Source organism: Gasterosteus aculeatus, chromosome 15, assembly GCF_964276395.1.
Source record: "Gasterosteus aculeatus chromosome 15, fGasAcu3.hap1.1, whole genome shotgun sequence".
Classification (NCBI taxonomy): domain Eukaryota; kingdom Metazoa; phylum Chordata; class Actinopteri; order Perciformes; family Gasterosteidae; genus Gasterosteus; species Gasterosteus aculeatus.
This window is the reverse complement of record NC_135703.1, coordinates 17,050,046-17,074,715: the sequence shown is the minus strand read 5'-3', so window position 1 is coordinate 17,074,715 and position 24,670 is coordinate 17,050,046. Positions and strand designations below refer to the sequence as shown.

Here is a 24,670-nt window from a genome sequence, read left to right as displayed (position 1 = left end):
CTTATCGACCAAAGATTTTGCAAACCCCCTGTTGAAGACCTCTGCTCTATTGTTTATAGTCTATTCCCCCAGTTGTTGATTTTGTGATCAATCTCCCGAAGGTGGTAACTTGGCTTGGAGGTTGTGTGACTGTGAAGGCCATGATTTGCATACATACATTAAATAGAAGCAAGATCTGAATGGAAAAATGATTATTCAAGTTTTTGTTAGTTTCAATATATGGGTCTTTACATTTGTTGGGCTCAAGCTTTTATCGTTAAGGTGAAGCAGGGCTCTAGCAGACTAACAGACTTTCTTGATGGGATCTAGGCATATCAAAACCATCAGGAGCAGGACGTTGGCACTGACGATATCCCCCCGATCCGTCCTATCCATGAGCCTGCTGGTTTGGATCAATGTGTAATGTATCCAATGTTGATATGATCTCGTGGAATGAGCTGTTCTTAACTGTTACGTTCCTCAACTAATGTGTGGGGGAGGCGGGGAGTAACAAATAAATAAATTATAAGTGAAGGAATTTGTAAACAAAAGAAATTTATTCAACAATAAATCAAAACGTCCGTATCAGGCACAAACTCAAAACTTTACAACAGTAGGAAAGTGCCACAATTAACCAACCATTTACCCGGCCGCACGTTGGCGCGCACACACACACACACACACACACGGTAGAATGAGACACATATTGTGTGTTTGTGTTATTCCTTATTCAGGCACAAGCCACTTGATACAAATTTGGTCGACCAAATATTCAGATTTTCTTCCTTTCATAGTTTCACTTTGAAGAGAAGCCTGTAAACTAAACGGTCGTGGTAAAGATACATTTTGTTGCAATCAAACAGGGAATTACAATTGGTTGCTTACTCGAGACATATGGACGTGGTGATGGAGCCTTCACTTTTTGGGCTGAAGCCGGGTTTCTATCTTTCTGGCCACAGAGTTAATCCACTGTGGAATTGATCCACAGCTGAGTTTTACAGATGTAAAATATAAAAAGAAAAGAAGAAATAACATTTAAAGGACTATGTTTAATGTTCCTCAAGAATTCCCCAGTTAAGACCAAACTGTTGGAGCTGGAACAGCAACTTGATAGTTTAGTTTGGATTGCTCGTCTTATCAGGGCTATAAACAAACAGTGTTTCTGGTGGTCAAATATTGTGCCTTCACCAAGAATCTTAGTATTATATTCCTTCTCGTGAGTATAATTCAAAATAAATCATCTTCTACTTTTTATTAGATTAAGAGAACCAAGAAGAGGAGTGGACTGTTTAAGATCTTCCCTGAGTTAAGATGTAGGGTAGATTGTAGCAGTGAGACATTCCAGCACTACGATAACAATCTTTGAATTCAATGCTGAAAGATGATCTGGTTCAAGGCTGGTTTCATGCTGCCAGCGTTGCTGTTTTTAGACCGAGCAGAGTGGACGTACAAAAGTGAAGAAGAGAAAGAAACCGTGGCTTTACAACAAAGGAATCCGAGCAGATGGACACGTTTCCTTGTGAACAGACGAGCTAATGGAAGACCTGAAGAAACGGTTTGCCCACAGGCCGTGCAGATGGAGCACATGTTGTTGTGTAATTTTACTGTACACATTTTCTCTGCAGCTCTGTATGTGCTCACAGCTGGAATAAGAGGTGGGTTTTTCCATGCATGTGTCTTTTGGCTTGTTTACAGGCAAACAGGAGAGTCTACAGGGAGGGTTTTGTCATTGTGTGTATGTATAAGCGTCACGGTTTGGGTTCACGTCCCGTTTTATTTTGTAGTTTCATGCCTCTGGTGTTCCTGTGGTAACTTCACTTCCTGCCTTGTGCGGTCACCCCAGTGATTGTCTGCTGTGATTGTTTCCACCGGTGTCCAATCACCCGCACCGTCCCAGCTTATTTAAGCCACGTGTGTCCCTTGTCGCGTCGTTGAATGTTCAATTCAATTCATTTTATTTTATTATATTTTATTTTGTATAGCTGAAAATCGCAAATTACAAATTTGGCTCAGAGGGCTTTATAGTACACATACATGCGACATCCTCTGTCCCGAAACCCTCCATCGGCACAGGAAAAACTCCCCTCAAAATGAAAAAACCCAGTCCTGCTTCCGGCCCTGCCATCCTTACCGTCGTGACAATAAGCATAGGGATGAGTGTGAGAAAACACAATACTGTGTGTAAACTTTGATACTTCATAGAGTATAAATAAAATTGCTGACATCGTCTTACATCAACTGCATTTCAATTGTAGTTTTGCTTTCCTTATCAATCTCTGTAAATGGTTTTCATCGTTTTTCCTGATGTTAGCCTGTAATTTCATATGTGCTGAAAGGGTAACACACAGACAGCCCTTTCCCCCTGCCCAGCAATATGGAAGCATCCAAACAGATGAGGCCATATTTTCCCATGTACGCAATCCACTGCTTCACAAGTTCACATGTGATGGGGAGGTATTGATCAATTGCTGCCTGTTTTACAGTAAAGCAAGACTGTACTCATCAGGCCGCGACTGATGACAAACAGTCCACGATAACGGGGAGAACAAGTAATTGATACACTGCCGATTTTGCAAGGTTTCCCGCTTAGGTACTCATAGGTACTCTTTAACTGTGAGTGACAGAATCAAAAACAAAAATCCAGAAAACCACTGCAAAATGATTTTGCAGTTTAGTTCATAACACAAGTAGTTGATCACCTACCAACCAGTAAGAATTCCAGCTCTCACAGACCAGTTAGTCTTTAGGAAGCCCTCCTGTTCTCCACCCACTACCTGTATTAACTGCACCTGTTTGAACATGTGACCTGGATGAAAGACACCTGTTCACACACTCAATCAAACAGACTCCAACCTCTTCACAAGACCATAGCGCTGTGTGAGGACATCAGGGATAAAATTGTAGACCTACACAAGGCTGGGATGGGCTACAGGACAACAGGCAAGCAGCTTGCTGAGAAGGAAACAACTGTTGGCGCAAATATTAGAAAATGGAACAAGTTCAAGATGGCGGTCTATCTCCCTCAGTCTGGGGCTCCATGCAGGATCTCACCTCGTGGGGCATCAATGATCATGAGGAAGGTGAGGGATCAGCCCAGAACTACACGGCAGGACCTGGTCAATGACCTGAAGAGAGCTGGGATCACAGTCTCAAAGGAAACCATTAGTAACACACCAACGCCGTCATGGATTATAATCCTGCAGCGCACACAAGGTCCCCCTGCTCGAGCCAGCGCATGTCCAGGTCTACAGTTTACCAATGACCATCTAGATGATGCAGAGGAGGTATGGGAGAAGGTCATGTGGTCTGATGATCTGGAGACTGTCTGTATGGAGGAGTGGGCCAAAATCCCTGCTGCAGTGTGTGCAAACCTGGTCGAGAACTACAGGAAAGGTTTCTGTACCAAATATTAAGTCTGTTTTCTGAGTAGCCTGTTGACAAGTGTAGAAACAGTAGATACTTTCTCGCCTTCTGGCAGAAGTATATAATGTTTGAGTTAGTGCACACAGCCATCTCCTCCTCTCAGGGCGGGGCAGCATTGCGCCTTCCAGATGTGCGTTGCTGTCAATTTGGGAGCTGCTACGTTTTCCCTGCCAGCTGCAGCACCACAGAAAGAAAGACACGCTTGTGCCTTCTGGTACTGTAAGACTGACTGCTGCTGAGTGCTTCCTAAAAGCTTTATGCATATGGAACAGTTTGATGGCTTGCTAGTTATTGACAACATTTTATATTCTAGTTGCATGTAGAATACTATGAGTGGCACAGATAAAAAAAAAAAAAAAACTTTATTGAGAACTTTAATAGAATGTTTGAGTGCTCGTATAAACGCGGCTGAAGTACAACAGACTTCGTTATTTGCTCTGAAAAACATTGTCTCCAACACAGAATCATGACAGTGGATTGATTTGACACTTTCTGAAGACCTCCATTAACTTCCTGTAATGGGATTGGGTCTTTTTCTCATTTCAACTGCATTACCACCTGCAAGACACAGACAAATCACCTATTAGCATTGCGGTTGGTTGATCGAGTGCAGGTAATTACTAGTTGACTAAATGGATATGAAAGCCTCTTTAGCCCCAGTACTGTACGGTGAACACCAAAAGGAGGGAGATTGTTGGACTGGTAAACACGACTCGGCATGAAGCTGCTGGTCACTGTTTGCCAACACAAAGAGCAGCTCTAAACCGGCTACGGCAGAATGGGGGGCATTGGGCTGCTTCAGTTATGCCCCCAAGTGAGCTTTCTCAATCCGTTCGGACTTCCCCACGGTGCGTGTCTCTCAGCTCAAAGCCAAGCGTACGAGGTCAGACCCGTCTCAATAAATGCAAACTCACAAATATATTTGATTTACAAATGCACACATAAATAAATGACAAGTTATACTTATTGATTGCATTTGTTTGCGGGTCGCTTCACATTGGACTGTGGGCTTTGAGACGTGAGTAGATCCACTGATTTATTTCTTTATTTTTTTCAACATGCAATCACATGAGCGAAGCTGCCCCCTCCCTCCCCCACGAGCCTGCCAGCGATACAGCAACCAAGTGTAAGTGAAACATGATTAATGTCCCCCACCCCACACACCCCCTCCCCCATATTGTAACACATGACATGTTCTTGAACCATAAATTTCATATCCAGGACCTTTTAACTAACCAAAGGTATTTAGTGTGTGTGTGTGTGTGTGTGTGTACCTTATTAGCAGCCTCGAGTGAACTGACGAGTGTGTTTAACTCCTCTCTGTTCATCTCCATGGTGACCGGCTGGAGGGCCGTGTTGTCTCTCACATCCAGACTGAGGCTGAGCAGAGGAGTGTGGAGAGACGAGCTCTTATCGCTGGACACCGCTAACTGGAGGACACAGGAGATGGGACATTAATACAGAGGACCAGCTCCGGCTCGTCTCCCACCGAGGATTCAACTCCACACAATGACTGTTAAATGGATTATTTTAAATGGAATACCGAACTTAGGAACTTTTGGAAAAGTTCAGTGTGTCAAAACTGTAAATTTGACATTATTGTTAATAATTTACATTATTGTTAATTTAAAGTTTTGGCGACCCACTGATGTTACATCTATTGCCATCTTCAGTCGATACACAGCTTTTGAGCATTATTGGTATTCAAAACATGGAGAAAAGATAATGTTCTTGACTCAACTGTTCCTTATTGATGTGCATATATTAACTGGTTTCCTTCTTCGGGCCCGAGCATCAACGTATTCACAGCAGAGAACCAATTGTTCTTCTAATGTTTCTTATTAAAAAAGACAATGTTTTTTGGGCTACGTTCAGGTGCTTTCATTAAACTCTTTATAGGGAACTGATCAGATCAACTTGAATGTGTTCAATACAATCTGGAGACTTCTGTGATTAAAAGTTGTGGCATTAAACGGCCATTTTACATGACTCGCTGTAATACATCAAACTGTAAACTGACCAAACGTTTCCCAATCATTCCGCATGCTTATGTCACAGTGCCACCTACTGGCTAATTTAGCTCAAAGCAGGATAATATGTCTCCTATAAAAGGTAAAACTTTCCTCTTTGATTGTGCCTATAGTTAGGGCTGGCTCAGGTTAGCCCGGACCAGCCCTTAGTTAAGCTGCTATAGGCTTAGACTGCCGGGGGACTTCTTAGGACACACCGAGCTCCTCTCACGCTCTCCTACAATATTCCACGTTTTATTAAATAACTCACTAATCACTAATTCAGCTTCTTTCCGGGAGTTTTTTGTGCTTTCTCGCCTCGCAGGTCTCCGTAGATCGTAGTTCGTCTAGACCCCGGTCCTGACACCTGCCTGGCCCGCGGACACCCACCACTTCTACCACCGTTGACCATTTCTATTGCTGTAAACATTGATGCGCATCACCAAGTTTGTTTCTTCCACGGAGTATTTGTGCTTTCTCACCACACAGGTTTCCACGGATCATGGTTATATGTGGGCCCTTTTACTGCCTGTGCTATCATCATCATCATCATCATTATTATTACTATTTTAAATATCTATCATATTACTATCACTGTCATCATAAACGGACATTACCCTCTCCCAAAGTCTCTGTGCTCTCCCTCCCCACGGGCTTCTGTGGATGGTGGTTCTATGTGACGGTGGTTCTATGTGACGGTGGTTCTATGTGACGGTAGTTGCCCCTGCTCTGCTTACTACCCACAATCATTTAAATCATTTCTGTCATAGCATGTATTATACATTGTTCATTCTGTACACATGGCATCCATTGTAGTCTGTCCATCCCGGGAGTGGGATCCCTCCTCTGACGTTCTCCCTGAGGTTTCTTCCCTCTTATGTTTTTACTGTGCCGATGGTGGGTTTCGGTACAAAGAATGTCGCATGTGTACAGACTGTAAAGCCCTCTGAGGCAAATTTGTAATTTGCGATTTTGGGCTCTACAAAATGAATATTCTGTAATCCAAAAACTAAACTTATCAAAATAAAAGGACTTCTCTGATATAAACATGGGAAAGATGTTGAGAGAGGTAAAATGGGATAACAAATTTAAATGGCGCTTTAAGAGAGTGAACAGAACGTTTCAGACAGGAGTTGGATACCACACAGACTTGAGCATGTCTCCTTTAACCCAAACAACGGAAATGTAAGGGCTAAATCCTAATTAAAAACCAACCCACGTGCAAAGGAGATATTTGAAATCATGGCTATTTGTGTCATTGCGGGACCGGTCTGCTGGGGCTGAGATACGAGCCCTGTTGTTTTGCACAAAACGGGGCCGAACCCTGCGGATCATCGAGGGCAAGTTACGACCTAACCAAAGGGCCGGGCCACTGCGCTGCTACTCCCAGGATATACAGTCAAAACCTGTCCAACCTTCTGATGGTCACAGAAATGTTTGGCAGAGTCAACCAGACATCTGGCAAGTACCCCCCACGTGCGTCTGTGTGCAGAATGGTGTTGGCTGTGTTTCACTCTGCATGCAGGAGACCGGTTTGCATGATGCGCTGTATCACAGTTTAAACTGAGGATTTTACAGTTACTTTCACTTATTGTCTCGCACTTGAAAACGTAACGCCAACCTAATTGTGGAATTTACATTTGAAACACGCGAGTGAGCATGAAGTCACCTTAAGTTGCCAGTCGAAGTCCTGCAGAAGCGCAGAGGAGATGAAGTTGCTTCTGCCCAGCAGGGCGTCCCGGATCTCCTGCCGTCTCGCTGTCAGCACGGTCAGCACGGACTGCGCGTGGCTGCTGCCTGCATGCGACAGCCCCGCCACCACCTGTCCACGACCAGCAGAGACCATCGACCATGGCTACGGGTCAGCAGGCTCACTGGGTACGAATGTTATGTTTCGTTCTTTGTCCACACAACAGGAAACGTTGCTGCATAAATGAGCTATTATTATACATTATTATTATTATATAGAAACAAATAAGGGAATAGGTTTTCTTCATTCCACTGGCAACTTCAAGCGAGCATCTCGCCCCGCTGCTCCCTCTCACCTCTTCATTGGAGCTGTCGGCGCCCACCGCCCGGCGGAAGAGAGCCGCCAGGGAGTCGAGCAGCTCCCGCCACTCGTCTGAGCTCCAGGACGCGCTGTAATCGCCCCGGTGAGGCGGCTCGCGCCCACACAGCCCGTCCACCACCCTGTGACACAGCTGCACAGCAGACAACGCCACGGGTCAGAGGCGGGTCTCTCCCAGAGGGCAGAGGCAGTCTTTGGGGCTCATTTCATCAATTAGTTGCTGTTGCATTTCCAATATGAACTTTGTCCAAAGAATTTCTGAATTTTCCGTGAGGTGAGTAAGGCCCCCATGTGGCTACAAGGCTTTAGCTATGACGTGGTGCTACATCTCAGCTCTCGCCCCTGGACGACAAAGCTAACAATATTTATCTTGATATATTGTTTTAGATTGTTGATCCCGAGTACTGTTCCAATTTTGAAGTCCGCATCTCACGTCATAATGTGTGACCCACCCCGCCAATTTTACCGGGCCAACTTGTCCAAATATCACAGAATGCATTTCACCTCAGACAGGAGAAAATAAACACAACTGTAAGTCGAAGTATACAGATGCTAATATATTTAAGTCACAAAAAGTAATTTTAGGATTTTTTTTAGGCGAGAAGTTAGTAGTTTAATCAACGGTTGTGTGATCGCTTTGTCAACGTTGAGCCTTAACAACTCCAGGATGTGGTGACGAGGTGTCGCCGAGGGGGCCGTCAGACCCCTCCGGCACCCGCAGAGAGCAGTCTGTTCCTCTGTGAAATGCTCCGCTGGTATTCACGTCTCCGTAGTGGCTATACATGAGATACTATAGTAAAACTAGGCTGCGTGTTCATAACTTTTAATATGTTGTCAGAGACTGATGTTTGTTCCCTGGTAACGTTATGTTTGTTTGAGGGCAGAGTTTAGGGTCATAACTTACACAGTGTGCAGGACTGTTATTGTCTATATAATAATAATAATAATATTATTATGTCTGTATAAAAATGGATTAGCGAGACCAGCTGACGTGGTGACGTCATCAAGTCAGCTGCTGTTAAATGACCCGCGAGACCACATCCGTTCTGCTGTCTCAGGTAAGAGAAAGGGCCTTTAGTGCTTAGCTAGACCGGAAGTACCCTTTGATAGTAAAAGTCAACGCAATAGAACATTTGTATGCTAGAAATCCGTCTGTGATGCATATACCGGGGTAACATTAGAAGAAAAGTTCACCAATCTGACATGTAGATGTATTTAATGCTGCTTATTCCATCGTGTAAATCGTTGTAAACATCTTGGTCTGTTTATTTCATTTAAGAACCAAACATATCGTACATAATGACAATTAAAGGGACACTTTGGGTTTATTTCTATAACGTTAAGACCAATTAACCCGCATGATCGTTTGGCACACTTAAACCCGGAATTGAACGGTTAAACCGAAGAGGTCAAAGGATGAGAAGCTCGATGTTGGATCGTTTTCTTGTTTTTGTCCGCCCGTTCCCGCTTATTCAAACCTGCCAGTTCCTCGTTTAAACGGTAAAATAAACTATTTACAAGGTAAACGGACCCGCGAGCTGTGCAACACAGAGCCCGAGAGTCTCCGGTACCGGTACTCACGGTGAGACCTTCCGCGACGGACAGCCCGCTCAGCAACGACACCATCTTTCAGTTTGGTTCCGCCACCCGATCAGCTGACGGCGGTCACGTGTTGAAACGAGCCGCTTTCAAACGCCTGAAGAAGACGCCCTTGCACACACGACACCTCGCAATAGCGCGGCAGTAACGGTGCTCTTTCCGTAACATCCGGTCGTTTCGGTGCTTATATTTCCGGTCGCAGTGCGCGCGGGGCTCTGGGTCGGGGAGGTGACCGAGGAGACCCAGTAGCACCTCCACTGGAGGTCTGGCAGCCGGTGGGGACCACCAGCTCGGTAAGTGCTGCGCTGAGGCTGCTGCTCCGGCGTAACGTTACAGCGGTTCGGTCAGTTGTGAGCAGAGAGCGCGGTCGGGATAGAAGTCCACCCTTTCTGCGCTCAACTCAGCCGACGCTTAAATCTTAGTGCACGTATATGCTGACGTTTACGGTATTGAACATGTAACCGGAAAAAATGCGATTTGAGAAACATAATTTCTCCATATTTGAGCTGCAATAAAAACAGATTTATCAATAGTTCCAGGCAAAGACCAATGCACCTGTGTTAAGGACCTCTCTGACTACTACCATGCTGAATATCTGAATATACCACTTTTATGACAATACTAAATATTTTATAAATACAAGTTAAAGATTCTCGATAGTAAACATTTGTCTAACATTTATACATTTATGGACATCTTTGATTTTAGTAAAAAAACTAAAATGACCTTTTAGTAGGTTCTTTGACACAATTGACAAACGTGAATCCCAACAGGGGGGGTCTAGACGGAACAGACCTGGGCGGCAGATGCCGGCTCTGGGGACGGGGAGCGTAACCTCTCTGGGGGGGAAGGAGCCGGAGCTTGTGCGGGAGGTGGAGCGTTATCAGTTGGATCTGGTGGGGCTTACCTCTACGCACAGCCTCGGCTCTGGAACCACACTCCTGGATAGGGGATGGACTCTATTCTACTCCGGAGTGGCCCATGGTGTGAGGCGCCAGGCGGGTGTGGGGATACTCATAAGTCCCCGGCTGAGTGCTGCTACATTGGAGTTTACCCCGGTGGACAAAAGGGTCGCCTCCCTACGCCTTCGGGTGGTGGGGGGGGAAACTCTGACTGTTGTCTGTGCATATGCACCAAACAGCAGCTCAGAGTATTCAGCCTTTTTGGAGACCCTGAATGGAGTCCTGAATAGGGCTCCAGTAGGGGACTCCATAGTCCTACTGGGAGACTTCAATGCGCACATGGGCGACGATGGAGATAACTGGAGAGGCGTGATTGGGAGGAATGGCCTCCCTGATCTGAATCCGAGCGGTTGTTTGTTATTGGACTTCTGTGCCAGTCACGGATTGTCCATAACAAACACCGTGTTCAAAGATAAGGATGTTCATAAGTGTACGTGGTACCAGAGCACCCTAGGCCAAAGATCAATGATCGATTTTGTAATCGTATCGTCTGATCTGAGGCCGCATGTTCTGTACACTCGGGTAAAGAGAGGGGCAGAGCTGTCAACTGATCACCATGTGGTAGTGAGCTGAGTCAGAGGATGGGGGAAGACTCGGGACAGACCCGGTAAACCCAAGCATGCAGTGAGGGTGAACTGGGAACGTCTGGAGGAGGCCCCGGTCCAAAAGATTTTCAACTCACACCTCCGGCGGAGCTTCTCTCACATTCCTGTGGAGGTAGGGGATATTGAACCAGAGTGGTGTATGTTCAAAACCTCCATTGCTGACGCCGCGGCAGTGAGTTGTGGTCTCAAGGTCTTACGTCCGTCAAGGGGCGGTAACCTTCGAACCCCGTGGTGGACACCGGTGGTCAGGGAAGCCGTCCGACTGAAGAAGGAGGCCTTCCGGATTATGATATCCGGTGGGACTCCAGAGGCAGTTGCAGTGTACCGACAGGCTCGGAGGGCAGCAGCCTCTGCCGTGATGGAGGCAAAGCAGCGAGTATGGGAGGAGTTCGGGGTAACTATGGAGAAGGACTTTCGGTCGGCACCAAAGTGCTTCTGGAAGACCATCCGGCACCTCAGGAGGGGGAAACGGGGAACCATCCAAGCTGTGTACGGTAAGGATGGGACCCTGTTGACCGCGACTGAGGAGGTTATCGGGCGGTGGAAGGAACACTTTGAGGAACTCCTGAATCTAACTACTACGCCCTCTTTGGTAGAGGCGGAGCTGGAGGCGGAGGAGGTATCATCGTCAATTTGCCTGGTGGAGGTCACTGAGGTAGTCAATCAACTCTACAGTGGCAAAGCCCCGGGGATTGATGAGATCCGTCCAGAGATGCAAAAAGCAATGGGTGTTGGGGGGTTGTCTTGTATAACACGCCTCTTCAACATTGCGTGGAAGTCTGGGACAGTGCCAGTCAGGGGGGAGGAGGGTCTACAGTTCGGGGGGCTGCGGATCTCGTCGCTGCTTTTTGCAGATGATGTGTTCCTGATTGCATCTTCCGTCTGTGACCTCCAACTCTCACTGGAGCGTTTCGCAGTCGAGTGTGAAGCGGTCGGGATGAGAGTAGCACCTCTAAATCTGAGGCCATGGTTCTCAGCAGGAAACCGATTGATTGCCTACTCCAGGTAGGGAAGTAGTCAGAGAGGTCCTTAACACATGTACATTAGTCTTGGCCTGGAACTATTGATAAATCTGTTTTTATTGCAGCTCAAATATGGAGAAATGCTATTTTTGAACTTGCAAAAATAGGGCTTTTACTTTGCAGAAATCTCCAAATCTGTACAGTAAAAATATTTCACTTTTCTTACAATAGTAGTCAGATATGTCCTTAACACATGTATGTTAGTCTTTGACTGGAATTATTGAGAAAATTATTTTTATTCCAGTTCACTTGAGAAATGTTCCTTTTGAACTTTAAATATAGGATAATTATCTAACTTTGTACAGTAAAATTATTCCCTTTTTTTTTTGGTACAACAGTAGTCAGAATGGTCCTGAACACACATACTTCAGTCATTGTCCAGAATATTTGATTTAAATAGCTTTGATTCGCTAAGCTTCTCCAGTGCATGTTGATGTGCAAAGAATTGCCCAGTAAATCGTGCTGAATAGCCTCGACCCACCCCTTTATTATCACAGGTAAGATTAAACTAACATTGATAACATTGAACTAGCCGCACCCAGTTCCCAAGCCCTTTTCTATTCACGACGCTAAAGCCAACACTAGTGGAAAAAAGTGAAAGAGGTCAACAGGGGGAGACTTGAATAGGCCTCCACCTGTTTTGTTGGGTCGTCTCATTGTTCCCCTCTAGTGAACCTCTTGTTATATCCAGTGTTTCCCCTACCATTGAACAAGGGGCCGCCCCCCCAAATCTGGATTTATTTGTTTTATTTATTGGACACGCAACGACCACTACCCCTTAAAGCTGTTTATTTTAAACTGAAGTCAGCTAATTAGTCTCTGTCTCTGTTTTATATCTGATACGTTTTTCTATTTTTGGTATTTGCATCAAACCATGCCAACTTGATGGGGTAAGAGTGTATTTGCAACATGCTTGGTGACCAATGGAGCCTGACAATGTGGAATACCGTCGACTGCTCTTCTCTAAGTGTAAAATCTCTCTGTTGGGGGAAAGTCTTAATGCCGTATTGTTCACAGTATGTCATGCAGTATGACAATAAAATCTAGTCTGAAAAGAGGTTTGTCATGATTGCTAAAACCGAAGAGGATCTATGTGGAGTTTGCATGAGGATGCCTGTGTAGGATTGGCCTGTGTGTATACGGCACACTAGTGGTCCAGTTATAGGAAGGAAAAAACAAACGATTCAGATGGCTTTTAACAATGCTTTTAGATTCTCCCTCAAGCTGCAATTAAGTGCAATTAATGTTTTCGACTCATAATGTTCTCACTTTTCATGCTGCATTGTGGAATTTTATTTATAAATCTAAATGATTCAGAAAATGTCATTGTAAAGGTTTTAATTGATCCAACACAGAGTGGTGTAGTTGTATTTTTATTTTTTATATATGGACTCAAATGTCAAGTGACTCAAGGAACTAAAGTTGAATAATTACCATCGCCGTAGTTCTTTTTGACTCAAACCACTTCCTCAACTACACATGCTGTTTCATACCGCTATTTACAAAATCCTCTCATAAATATTGAATCCCTAACAGACAGATTTGAACTTGAAATATGTAGAATAACACCTAACTGAATATTTCAACTTGCCAATAGGAACAAGTTACAGAAGGTAATTATTTGGTGATCCTCTCTCTGCAGGATGAGGACATTGTGAAGTCTACATTAGAGCACAGAGGAGGACGGGGCTCAGGCACTGTCCTAGCTCACCTTCAGTCTGCCGATGGAGCGGCTACACTGGGTACGACATCGTTGTCGACAGATGCTGGTAGAAAGCTCTGGGAGAGGCTGGTACTCTGCCCCTGATGGCATGTCCAGCAAAACCTCCATGGACCCCCACAGCTCTCCACGGAGGGACAGTGGAAAGCAGAGGACTGTGTTTGCTCGCCATGGCCCCCGCCAGCAGGAATTGGAATCCGTCTTCAACAGCTACAAGGGCAATGCCATCTGCACCACCAAGTACACCTGGTTAACTTTCATCCCCATGAACCTGTTTGAACAGTTCCACAGGTGAGGTTTGGTGATGTGGGTTGAAAGCACTGCCTGGCTTTGTTGAGTCTGTGTCATCAACTAGCTGTGGGATTAAAGAAGAGAACCTGCTCTTATTACTTAACAACGAGACCTAGAAATGTATAGAAATCAGTGCTGGGCAACGATTCAGAATTTGCCCGCCCGCTATCACAAGTAGGACCTCACTATGAAAACACACAAAAGAGAGATGCAGGAAGAACGAGAGACCAGAGATGCACCAACACAACTTGTGCCCAAGAGAGGAGCTGTGGGCGGTTTTAAGGGTTTAAAAAAATCCATCATAGATCAGAAATTATTTATAGTTTTTCGAGCCGCTGCTAATACCTCTGGTGGCGACACTAGCAATTTACTCCACTTCACCACCAAAGTATGTGTTCAAATACAAAGAGTTGATTATTCTTATGTTTGGTTTTAACTACGTTGCAGTTTGCACAATAACAATTCCGGTTCCTTCATATATAATGTGGGGCCAAGAAAATCAAAACACAAAAAATGTTACTTTTTGGTTAGACACATGCAACACTGATTACTGTGTGTTATTTGTTATAATGTACATATGGTGTTTTATCTTGAAATTGAGGGATGTGGTTGGAGAGGGGGTGAGGAGATGACATCCAAAATATCTGGGATGCGCACAAGGAGTTTATTAAATGATAGGCCTCATCACAAGCATTAACATTTGAATTCCATCCACTGGAATTTTATTTTGAAATTCTGCAATTGGGTGGGGGAGATGAGAAGGAATCAATGTGTCACAATAACAAGTTTATTAAATAACAGCTCTCATAAAGGCATGGTGCTTTTATTTTGAAATGATGTGAGTGGGGTGGGGGGGATAGGCAAGAGCTTGAGGTTGGGGGGCGGCGATGTCATTATCAAAGCTCTGAAAGTTGAATTCAGGGGGATTTGAGAAATTCTCTAGAGGGAATCAGTTTGATGAAAAATATGAATATGTCTTAATATTTGAAAAAGCATGAGCATTAGAAACGTGAAGAGTCATAACCGGAATGCCCTCATGCCGGTTAGGAAACAGCATTGCAGCAACAAAGCCCAGTGTTTTGTCACGTCTTGTGTCAACTCACTGTCCAGAAGAGATTTAAAAGGAAAATGTCCTTGTAAAAGTTTGCTACCTTTCTCAATTTCTCTGTTTTGGTTCATGTGAGCGCTGCTGCTCTCATTGGCTATATATCGTAATATATATATATATATATATATATATGTGTATATTTAAATACGTGGGCTGTATACACACACTTCTCGATTCTTTTTGGTTTCTACATACTAACTTGATGCTCTGACCTTACTTTGTAGGGCTGCCAACCTCTACTTCCTGTTCTTGGTGTTACTGAACTGGGTCCCAGTCGTTGAAGCCTTTCAAAAGGAAATTACCATGATTCCTCTGGTGGTGGTCCTCACTGTTATTGCCATCAAAGATGCCCTGGAAGACTACAGACGGTACTTGTTTGATAGGAAGGTCAACAACAACATGGTGCAAGCGTTCTGTGGGTGAGTCGGCCATCTACCTTCTGGCCAATGCTGTGCAAGCCACGCTCTCTGGAGCAATCCGTCCGTTCTCATTGATTATTTCTAGATTCAAATTTAAGAGAAGAGTCTTGCGAATTTGTTGAAAAGCCGGATGCTTTAGTGTTTATCAGGGCTGCAACTAACGATTATTTTGATAACCGATTTGAATCTGATAAAAAAAAAAACATCTACGGGCAATTTAAAGTCCCCAATCAACCTGATCCCCAGAGCATGTCTCTGGACTGTGGGAGGAAGCCAGAGAACCCACGCAGACACGGGGAGAACATGCAGACTCCACACAGAAAGGCCACTCGGCGGGGTTTCCCCATGAACATAATAATTTATAAAAAATAAAGAAAAATACAAATCAGAAAATTTAACAGGATAATTAGAACTTGTTGGGTGATGTAATAATTGTGCAACACAACAAATCGACAATGAACACTTTTAATAATCGTTTTTTATTTTTTATTTTATAAATTCGTTGTTGCAGCCCTAGTGTGTATGTGATGTGCCCTGTGATATTGATGGGTAAACCATGGAGCAACCCGTATTATGAGTTTTTATTGCAGTGAGCCAGTAGGCCAGGGGTGTCAAACTCATTTCAGGTTTGGACCAGATACTGCCCACTTTGATCAAAAGCAGGCCAGACCATTAAAATTATAGGGAGGAGTGGCACCAACTATACTGCCGACGGAGGTGGGTGGGGGAGGCGCCGACGATGCGGCCAACCGGGGGGGGGACCCACGGCGTCGTGGGGACCAGTCTGTAATTGTCATAATAGCACAGTTATCCAGCGGGCTGCACTGAACATCCCATTGGACCGGATTTGAGATTCGGGCCAGATACTGCCCACTTACGCGGGCCAGACCATTAAAATATATGGAAGGGTGGCGCTGACAATCTGACCGGCGGACAATATGGATTGTTAATACCTTAGTGACAGAATGCACTGCCAATCCTCTAATAGCCACATACACTATAAACCATGTTTTACAAGTAACTCAAGGGTTGGATTGTGCAACTAAATAAACAAGAAGAAAGGGTGCACCCAGGGGTCTTGTGCCAATGCTTCCAGATCTGAGCAGCAGACAGATTGGAATAATCTTTTTTTTTTTTTTAAAGAAATGTATCAAGGAAGGAATATGCGTTTACAGTGTGGCAGGATGTTATGTGTGCAGCAATCAAATGACTTGTCTGACTCACAGTTATTAATTGAACATGCTAATGTAATAACTACATACACAAACTACTATTATAATTTCCACCACTAGGTGTGCTCTTCTGCCTGAATCCCTAACAAAACCGCCAGGCCTTCTGCGCTTTCAAGAGATTTCTGGTTCCCTGTTTTGTAAGGTGTCTTGCTCATGGACACTTCGACATGGAGCTGGGGTTCAAACTGCCAACCGGTTTCCGGCGCACCCACTCTACTCAAAATAGAGTCGCATGGTATGTGAAACTTTGAGACATTTTCTTGTCCTATCTGTGTCCGTCCACAGCCAGCAGAAGGACTACATTTATCAGTGCTGGAAGGATGTTCGAGTTGGAGACTTTGTCCGTCTGTCCTGCAATGAAAACATCCCAGCTGACATGCTGTTGCTGTATTCCTCTGACCCACGTGGGGTTTGTTACATCGACACCGCCAACCTGGACGGAGAAACCAACCTGAAACAGAGACAGGTGGTTTCAGACCTCCCATTGGAGGTAATAATGCATGTGGCTCTGAGCACCAGAGACATGTGACATTTTCACATCCATTATTCTAAAATTGTTAAACCTGGCAGGCTGCTGCTGCCTTCCCCTTCCCTGCCTGTGTGTAATATATATATATATATATATATATATATAAGTGCAAATTAGAAATCCACCGTATCTCCTGCCTTGTCATGTGAACTTTGGCTGACTGAGCAGGTCTCTAACCGGATCCCTGCGATGCATTCTGATGCTCATGTTGGAATGTTTGCTGTTCTGATCTGCTGTATGTCATTAATAAGCAAGTTAAAAGGAGGACCTACCCTGTGTGCTTACCTGTGTGTGCTGTTTGCAGGGAGTAGAGTTTACCGCTGAAAGCTTCCACTGTCTGGTTGAGTGTGAGAACCCCAACAACGACCTCAGTAGGTTTAAAGGTTACATGTGAGTCACTTTTTATTCTATTGTGGTCCAACACATCGAGTCATGACATGCGTTTGATACATGGAATTACTTACATTGTATATACAGTATATTAGCTTTTATTTATTAGCTATATTTTTTGTATCCTGCAGAATCAATGCTTGCTTATCATTTTATATCTCATTGAGAAATCAAATTAGAGGCCGCTTATTACACATATGTTACACATAGATACATTTGTCTTGGTGATTGGTAGCTTAGCAGAGGATGTACTTCTTGAGGCAGCTGACGAAATTCAACCTGCTAAATACAGTCATGGTGCACTTCTCCACCTCCATCATGGAGTCCGTCCTCTGCTCCTCCATCACCGTCTGGTACTCTGCAGCCACAACCAAGGACCAATTTTTGCTTTTTGGGGGCTTTATCATATTCAAAATCTATATACACCCTGCTCCTCACAGGTTATGCTCCTCAAAGGTTAATCTGATCCCTCTAAAAAGTTCTTGGAGAGTTAAGACCTTGATAATGCTTCACTGTGAATATTATAAGAATTCGATAATCTGTGGCGAAAGGGTGCGTCAGCAAAGTTGATACTTCGCCAAGAACAACTAAACGGTTTTAACTAAACTCCACATCATCGGATTCTTTCCAATTTACACATGTTTGATGATACTCTGGGCCTAAAGAGATGTAAAGTTGAATCAAAGCGCCACCTACACCTCGGCGTGATTGGATTTTAGATTTTTAGCTTTTGGATAAAAGCGTCAGTTAAATGACATGTAATGTAACGTACTGGTAACAGGAAGTCAAACTTTCTAGTATCCAGTAAAAAACATAGTGGCATTTCGAGGCTTTAATTTCTAAAATGGTTCATCAGAATGTCCTGGTTATCCCTGAGAGACACCTTGGGGATGTGTACTATCAATCTGAATTGAAATTATCATGTAACTATTGATTGTTCCCTTTTAAATCTAACCTGTAATTGACCAGATGTAGTCTTGTGGCTCATGTACGGTATTTGGAGAGGCTTTCATTTTGGAATTGTACATTCCAGCAGTGTGAGAAAACTGCTATTGTAACGTGAAATTCTGCCAATCCGTGTCTACTCACATCAAGAGGTGCCTGGGTTTGACCCCCAGGCTATGTGGAGTTTGCATGTTCTCCCTGGAGCTTTCGCTATGCAGTGGGAAGAATAAGTATTTGCTACACTTCAGTTTTCCCACTTACAGAGCATACCTTTCCTGTAGTTCTCGACTAGGTTTGCACACACTGGCTGGGCCACTCCAGGACCTTGAGATGCTTCTCACAGAGCCACTCCTTAGTTGCCCTGCCGGGGTGTTCCGGGTCGTGGTCATGCTGAGAGAACCAGCTACCCACCCATCTTCGATGCGCTTACTGAGGGATGGTTGTTGGCAAAGATACATGGCCCCATCCATCCTCCCATCAATACGGTGCAGTCAGTCTGTCCCCTTTGCAGAAAAGCATCCCCGAAGAACGTTTCCACCGCCATGCTTCACGGTCGGGATGGTGTTCTTGGAGTTGTACTCATCCTCCTTCTTCCTCCAAACATGGTTAGTGGAGTTTAGACCAACAAGCTCCATCCATCAGACCACATGACCTTCTCCCATACCTCCTCTGCATCATCCAGATGGTCATTGGTAAACTTTAGACCTGGACATGCGCTGGCTCGAGCAGGGGGACCTTGTGTGCGCTGCAGGATTTTAATCCATGACGGCGTTGGTGTGTTACTAATGGTTTCCTTTGAGACTGTGATCCCAGCTCTCTTCAGGTCATTGACCAGGTCCTGCCGTGTAGTTCTGGGCTGATCCCTCACCTTCCTCATGATCATTGATGCCCCACGAGGTGAGATCCTGCATGGAGCCCCAGAATGAGGGAGATAGACCGCCATCTTGAACTTGTTCCATTTTCTAATATTTGCGCCAACAGTTGTTTCCTTCTCAGCAAGCTGCTTGCCTGTTGTCCTGTAGCCCATCCCAGCCTTGTGCAGGTCTACAATTTTATCCCTGATGTCCTCACACAGCGCTATGGTCTTGGCCATTGTGTGAGTGTGTACAGGGATCCGAGTTACATTACATGTCATTTAGCTGGCGCTTTTATCCAAAGCGACTTACAATAAGTGCATCCAACCATATAGTACAAACTCGGAAGAACGAGAAACAAGAAAGTGGAATTTCCTCAAATAAGCTAATTTACAATTTGCTATAGATAAGTGGCGTTACAAGTACCATTTAAGTGCTACAATTTGTTAGTCTTTTAGTGGAGGTAGAGTCTGAAGAGGTGTGTCTTTAGTCTGAAGATGTGAAGGCTCTCTGTGGTCCTGGTGTCTTCAGAGAGCTTGTTCCACCATTTCGGAGCAGGACAGCAAAGAGTGGTGTTTTGCTCTCAGTGAGGGAGGGACGAGCAGTTTATCACATGCAGAGCGGAGAGTGCGGGTCGGGATGTCTGGTTGGACCAGGTCCTGGATGTAAGCTGGACCCGATCCATTCACAGCATGGTACGTGAGCACCAGTGTTTAGAACTGGATGAGCCACCGGTACCAGTGAAGAGAGCGGAGGAGTGGAGTAGTGTGGGAGAACTTAGGAAGGTTAAAGACCAGTCGAGCTGCTGCATTCTGGATGAGCTGCAGAGGTGGAATGTCGGTAGCAGGAGACCTGCAGGAGGGAGTTACAGTAGTCCAGGCGGGAGATGACAAGAGCCTGAATCAGTACCTGAGCAGCCTTCTGAGTGAGAAGAGGACGTATTCTCCTGATGTTGTAGAGCGTGTATCTACAGGATCGTGTTGTCAGGGAGAGTTGCCGGTCGAGTGTCACACTGAGGTTCCTGCAGTCAAAGTGGGCGTTAACACGGAGTTGCCAAAGTTAACCATCAGGTCCTGGGTCGGAGAATCTTTTCCCGGAAAGAGAAGTAGTTCAGTTCAAACAGGTGCAGTTAATATAGGTAATACGTGGAGAACAGGAGGGCTTCCTAAAGACTAACTGGTCTGTGAGAGACGGAATTCTTACTGGTTGGTAGGTAATTACTGTAAATACTTATGTTATGCAATAAACTGCAAAATATATATATTTTTAAATCATATAATGTGATTTTTGTTTTAGATTCCGTCACTCACAATGGAAGAGTATCTACTGTATGATGACAATTAGAGTCCTACATGCTCTCCAGTGTATCAAATACTTCTTCTCCCCACTGTACATTTAGCTCGCAAAAAACAATGCAGTAGGGCCTCATTTAAGTCAGAGGTCTTCAACAGAGGTTTGCGAAACTTTTGCTTGACCTTTATTTTTTTTTTTCTCGACAAATTTAGATTTCTTCAGAATTGTATTTATTGTCTTTAAATACACATTAACATTAATCCAACTTATTGTAGCGAACGGATAAATTGATGGAGAAGACGTTGTCTTTCAATCTGCAATGCACACATTCAGCTTCCCTCAACAGCTCTCAAGCTGGGCACCGGTTCACTCACAGCTCCTTTCATGCAAATATGACATCACAGGCACCAGCCAATCAGATCGCCTTTATGCTCACGTCTAAAGAGCGCCAAGCTCAAAAATAAAAGATGGCGGACCAAACTAGAATAGGGGGTCCCTGCTCCATCTCGCCATCAGTTTGGGGGGCCTTGAAACGTTGAAGACCCCTGCTTCAAATCAGTGCGATGCCTTACAGACACCTATGTTCTCATCATGCCTGTCAGTGGGTATGAATGGATTGTGTCATCCAGCTGAGCCTGAACTCCAGCCTGTTGTGTGTGTCTGCGTGTGTGCGTTGGCGCGTGTTCCACAGGGAGCATCCCAGTGGGGTTCGAGTTGGCCTCCATAACACCAACCTCCTGTTGAGGAGCTGCACCATCCGCAACACGGAGACTGTGGTGGGCCTTGTGGTCTACGCCGGTAAGGGTAGAACATCACTAACAAACATCTGAGCAAAAGCTACTCCGCTGACCTGCTCTCCGACATGCCCCCTTAAGAAGATAGAAAGCAAAGTATGTGTTTACTACCTGAACTGTTTATGCACCACAATTAATGAACAGGAACTCCAGTTGTTACTGCCACTCACTTTTCCCATTGTCTTTGCACCTCCATTATTTGGAGCCAATTTGTTCAGACAGATCAAGTCCACTTGTTTCTTTAAATTGAGGCCCTCTATTTGATTTGCATTCTGTCTGATGACCCCTGATTCAGTTCAATTTACCTATCCTGTTATTGCCAGGACATTAACGACAATGATTACTCTATTCATATGATTGTCATCTTTGCTTATGGCGATTGACTTTGTCCTCCAGAGAGAATTTTGCAGTCATTGAGGCACAAAGGTGTGACCGTGGCTCAGTGCAGAGCAGGGTCGTCCTTCCAATAGGATTGGGGTTCGATCCCCGGCTCAGGAGTGACTGTGGAGTGGGATTGTTAGTTGCTGATGTCAGTGTGAGTGAATGAATCTCGTGTTAAAGTGTGAAGAATCGGAGGGTGAAAGGCTATGCACAGAACAAAGACTACTACTAATTGACCAATTTTCCTGCAGACCCGGACTCAATTCTGTGCCTCAAGACCTAGTGGCTGCTCTAACCCTAATGAACAGATACAAGCGTATTTCACCCTTCGTTAGAACCCACGTTATGGAAACTCCTGATACAATTCCAGTTTGGGATATTACTGAGCATCAATGTATTCTCTTTCTTATGTGACCAAGGTCATGACACTAAAGCCATGATGAACAACAGTGGGCCGAGGTATAAGCGCAGCCAGCTGGAGAAGCATCTGAACACGGACGTTCTGTGGTGTGTGCTCCTGCTCGTCATCATGTGTCTGTCTGCGGCCATAGGCGAGTACCAACCCTTCTCTCTCCAGCTAGCAGCAGTCAGTGTGTCAATGAGTTAGTCAGTATGTCAGTCACTGAGTCAGAGTGTCAATGAGGGAGTCAGTCAGTGAGTTGGTCAATGAGCAGGGTGTCAATCAGTACGTGAGTCAGTCACTGAGTTTGACAGTGCGTCAGTATATCAGAAAGTCAGTGTAAGAGTCAGTTAGTGAGTGTCAGTCAGTCAGTCCGATTCCCTCACTGACTCAGTAACGGCTCATAGCACACGGAAGAAGTCGACCAGAGGCTGTTACCGGCGGGAATCACGGCTTTGGACCTTTGTGAAACACCCTAGTGGTTTAAATGGGAGGGGCAGCCCTTTGTGCTTAGCAGCGCCTCCACATAGAGTATGAACCATGTCCAGCTTTCATCTCACAGCTGCTTTGGTGTCTTTGTGTGTTTCAGGCCATGGCTTCTGGCTGAAAAACCTCAAAGAGGCGGTCTTTCAGGTTAATAAGGAGATGTCTCCTGCCCTGGCTGGATTCTATGTCTTCTGGACAATGATCATTGTGCTGCAGGTATACAGTTGCATTCTTGGACTCTTAACGTTTGTTACTAGCTGCAATTATCAATCAATCAGTTGATTTTCAGGTTAACCGAAGTCATTTCAAAATAGTTCACTTCAGAACATTTGCCTGAAGCATTTCGGTGGAGCTTTTGGATGCTTTGGCTCGTTGTCTCGCTGGACAATAACGCTTCTTGCAAGTTCAATATATTTTTTTTTGTATAGCCCAAAATCGCAAACTACAAATTTGCCTCAGAAGGCTTTACAGTCTGTACACATGCGACATCCTCTGTCCCGAAACCCACCATCGGCAAAGGCCAAAAAATGAAAACCCTTCCATGGGATAGGGAGAACGTCAGAGGGGGGATCCCTCTCCCGGGATGGACAGGATGGATTGTTGTAGTTCTCTTGCACAGATTTAGATTATCCTCTAGAATTTGGTTATAATGTTCTGCATTCATGTTCCCTTCTATCTTCACAAGCGTCCCAGGGCCTTCTGCTGAGAAGCACAATGCTGCCACCACCATGCTTTACGGTGGAGATGTGTATTTGACTAATGGACTATTCTTTCGATAAGTCGACTAATCTAACAATTATTTACCACAGTGTAGGAGCGTGGAGGCAAGTATTCTTTTTGGCTACGAGGTGTGACCGTTTATTTCCATCCAATAACTTTGGATTTTGAACTTCAAATGTATTTGAGTAACAAGTTAATACAAATCAGGAATCAGGAAACATTTATTACCATAATATGTAAAACATACAAGGAATTTGCCTTGGTGGTTAGTGCGCGACAGTAGACCGACAAGACAGCAGTGCACAAGTAATAAAATAAAGTAACATGAAATGCGAATGCAATGGGTTAGTAAATAAGGCTATGGGTTAGTATAAAACAAGGGAATAAAGTTTAAAATTTTAAATATTAAAGAAATATTAAGCATAAAGTGCACTAACGAACAAGTAACGAAAAAGTGACTAGTGACGACAAAGTGATGAATTACAGTTAAAGTGACATGTGCAGTGTGAAGGGGATTGACCGGTGGAATGTTATAGTGTAATGTAATCATCATAAGAAATACAAAATACAAGTGAAAATATGCGTTTAAAATAAAGTTTTAAAAGTAACTCAAAATAGCAAAGTCGAGCATGTTGAGGATGTTATCTGTCACCTTCATCTGAGGCCTAACTCCGGACAAACAAGACGAAAACACAGAGCTTGAATGATCACGTTGTAGGCTTTAGTAGGTTTTTATTATGCTACAGTAGATCTCTCGTAATTAGGACATTTTTTCTTGTGAAATCTTGTGTTTTGAAGAGTGCTGAGTGGAGGTTAACGTTAACTATTCAGAACATATGAAAAGCCAGGCTACAATAATTCAGTTAACGTTACCACATTGCATTTAACATAATAGGTTAGCAGGCATCCTCCACGAGACGCTCTGCTCTCCAACATGTAGCTTAAGTGTAAACCTTACGATAAGCTAACAAGGCTAGCGTCACTTGGTTAGCTAAACTTACCCAAGAGGAGAAGACATTATAAATGTCTGTGCGTTGTCGTCGTGCTGCTGTGAAACGACAACTGTTTCGCTTTGGTTTGCTGATAAAAGACTCTCCCACGTCCAGCTCGATAAACTTCTTTTCCTTGGTGCATGTAGACGATAGAAGCGATAGCGCCCCCAGCGCTTCCTGTGGTGTATTGCAATGCTGAATGAAAAAGACCCGTAGCTCTGAATCTTTGTATAATATACGACGCGCCGACGATAGAAATCCACCATTTCTTAAGTAATCAACGTTGTCCATTACGTCGACTAAAAAGATCATCAGTTGTTGCTGTTGTATGTACAGTCTCGCCCTTCTGAGCATAGCGGTTTAAATGAACGACGACAATAAAACAAATGCTGAATGCTGATCAAGAGTTTTTTGCAAGCAATTTAAGGTTGTGATCCTTTTCTCAAATA

General features: G+C 44.4%; 2 protein-coding genes across 4 annotated transcripts in view; one reads left to right on the top strand and one right to left on the bottom strand.

The window, feature by feature from the left end:
* Window positions 1-3,763: 3,763 nt before the first annotated feature.
* On the bottom strand, window positions 3,764-9,241 carry commd8 (COMM domain containing 8). The gene is made up of 5 exons (XM_040200535.2): window positions 9,061-9,241; window positions 7,457-7,612; window positions 7,081-7,233; window positions 4,677-4,832; window positions 3,764-3,960 (listed from the first exon to the last, which is right to left on the bottom strand). The coding sequence occupies exons 1-5, from the start codon at window positions 9,103-9,105 to the stop codon at window positions 3,940-3,942; spliced, it is 531 nt and encodes a 176-aa protein (XP_040056469.2). The 5' UTR covers window positions 9,106-9,241; the 3' UTR covers window positions 3,764-3,939.
* Window positions 9,193-24,670, top strand: part of atp10d (ATPase phospholipid transporting 10D) — a 30,989-nt gene continuing 15,511 nt past the window's right edge. For 2 of the 3 annotated variants that reach the window (XM_040200533.2, XM_040200531.2), the window contains exons 1-8: window positions 9,193-9,371; window positions 13,310-13,678; window positions 15,011-15,205; window positions 16,723-16,927; window positions 17,271-17,356; window positions 21,140-21,246; window positions 22,043-22,174; window positions 22,613-22,725. In XM_040200533.2, coding sequence (XP_040056467.2) covers window positions 13,392-13,678; window positions 15,011-15,205; window positions 16,723-16,927; window positions 17,271-17,356; window positions 21,140-21,246; window positions 22,043-22,174; window positions 22,613-22,725 — 1,125 coding nt within the window. In that variant the 5' untranslated portion in view covers window positions 9,193-9,371; window positions 13,310-13,391. The remainder of the gene's footprint in view (window positions 9,372-13,309; window positions 13,679-15,010; window positions 15,206-16,722; window positions 16,928-17,270; window positions 17,357-21,139; window positions 21,247-22,042; window positions 22,175-22,612; window positions 22,726-24,670) is intronic. The other variant, XM_040200534.2, reaches the window with a different exon arrangement.

Coding starts and splice junctions, on each gene's coding strand:
- commd8 (XM_040200535.2), bottom strand. CDS start 9,105: ATGGTGTCGTTGCTGAGCGGGCTGTCCGTCGCGGAAGGTCTCACC. Junction 7,613..9,060: donor CCGTCGCGGAAGGTCTCACC/GTGAGTACCGGT, acceptor TCTGCTGTGCAG/CTGTGTCACAGGGTGGTGGA. Junction 3,961..4,676: donor CACTCGAGGCTGCTAATAAG/GTACACACACAC, acceptor TGTGTCTTGCAG/GTGGTAATGCAGTTGAAATG.